At 44.0% G+C, this 1,762-nt stretch overlaps 1 protein-coding gene across 2 annotated transcripts in view; it reads right to left on the reverse strand.

The window, feature by feature from the left end:
- DHCR7 (7-dehydrocholesterol reductase) overlaps window positions 1-1,762 on the reverse strand; it is a 9,205-nt gene that overhangs the window by 2,244 nt on the left and 5,199 nt on the right. For both annotated transcript variants that reach the window (XM_018555067.1, XM_018555074.1), the window contains exons 5-6: window positions 1,529-1,733; window positions 615-746 (exon numbers count right to left, since the gene is read on the reverse strand). In XM_018555067.1, the coding sequence (XP_018410569.1) occupies window positions 615-746; window positions 1,529-1,733 (337 nt within the window). The remainder of the gene's footprint in view (window positions 1-614; window positions 747-1,528; window positions 1,734-1,762) is intronic.

The raw sequence follows: 1,762 nt of genomic DNA on the forward strand, positions 1-1,762 counted from the left end.
GGACCGGGGGGGGGGGTTCAATTAATTCAATCTCATAGCCAGAGTCCCCAAAAGAAAAAGCTGATGTACCAAAAACATATTTTTTGGGTGGACAGACATTTCAAACCAAGTCACAACCTTGTCCATAGTCTGTCAGTCATTTGGCTCTTTACTGGGCCCAATAGCACAAAGTCTAGAGAAGATAATTACTTATTTAGGCAGCAGGATTGGCTAAACAGTCAAGCCAACCAAAACTGATATTTCAGTATCTGCCAGAGTATGGAGAGATATATTTCTTCAGGACTTTATTGGCAAGGCCTCTACACTGAGTTCCCAGGTCTGTTGTTCTCAATGTGAGGGTCTCCCACTATCCCTGCTGGATTTTTGTTTTATATGTAATGGAGAACATAACAGGAGGAGATGGAACACACAAAGGAGCACTCAAAGCTTCGAAGGTAATGAGAACAGAGCCAGGAATGATGGCACCATTGTCACATCCAAGCCCTATAACAAACCAGGGGCTAATACAGCCTACAATGTCCCACCTATAACTAAAATATCACCTCTGGGTGGCCTGGCCCTTTAACAAATGGGTTCTGTTCTTATAGAATGGTTGGCACCTGTCATCTCCTTACCTGTAAAGTGTAGAGGAAAGGCAGCCAGACGCAGTCTCCCCATCCCAGGTACCAGCCGAAATGGTCATGACAGATGTCTATCGTTTTCAGGTACCAGGCTTCGTTCCAGAAGAAATCCACCACGTAGATGGCCTGCATGGACAAAAAGTTGGATGGTTGACACCTTGTGTATGCAATTTGAGATGTAAGTTTTTCATCTATTATTAGTTAAAAGGAAATTAAATGTTGAACAATTGCTGAGTGGTCTTCAAGTGACGTGGCTCCACGGGATTGGGTGCATTGAGTGCATAAGGAGAGGAGGGCTCAAACCAGAGTTTAGTAGCCATCTTTGATTTCCAGCACCCCCATCAATACCATTCACATTGCTTTTGCACAGATAGTCCCGCCCCTGCAATGAACAAGTACACAGTTGCCCAGTCTCAACAACTTGGCCAAGTAATTGGATTCCTGTTTGTAATATAAGAATACAAATCTGTGGACACCTGGCCATCATGGCTATATGAGCTTGTAAGGCATCTCATCCTAAAACCATGGGGCATAAGGGAATAGAGCGGGCTCCCCTTCCTTGCACCAAAGAAGGTGCATGGTTTGATGGATAAAACACATCAGGAGAGACTGCAGGAACTTAATACTGTATATATTATTAGCTCAAGAACACGGCACATGATCTCCAACTAGCAGGGGGAAGTTCCGGAGTAACCCTCAAAAAGTATTGTTTTACAGAAAGACTAAGAACAGACTTCCCACAGAGGTAATGAGCCAATGACTGAGTTTAAACATGGTTGGGATAAACATGGGTTCATCTTTAGACAACAATCCGAACTGAAACTGATGGACCGCTCGCTCCATCAGTTTCTAAATGATATACGGCCTTCCTCATACAGAGTTTCAGGCACATTATACTCAGAACCTACCTGGAGGACATTGACAAGGATCATAGAGTTGGTGACCTGCCCGTATAACTCCTGCTGCTTTGCTGCATAGGACAGGTTTATCAAGGTCCAGGCCACAATTCCGGGGCGCCCATTGAAGAACAGCTTGAAGTCAAACCACTTTCCAATGCGAGGGTTAAATTCGATCCCCATCATGTAGTCGTAGAAGAAATTTCCAGTGAATTTACTGCCAAAAAGAGAGAATTGCAAAGAAAA

The sequence above is a fragment of the Nanorana parkeri genome, unplaced genomic scaffold (assembly GCF_000935625.1).
Source record: "Nanorana parkeri isolate BGI_ZX_2015 unplaced genomic scaffold, ASM93562v1 scaffold10, whole genome shotgun sequence".
Taxonomy (NCBI): domain Eukaryota; kingdom Metazoa; phylum Chordata; class Amphibia; order Anura; family Dicroglossidae; genus Nanorana; species Nanorana parkeri.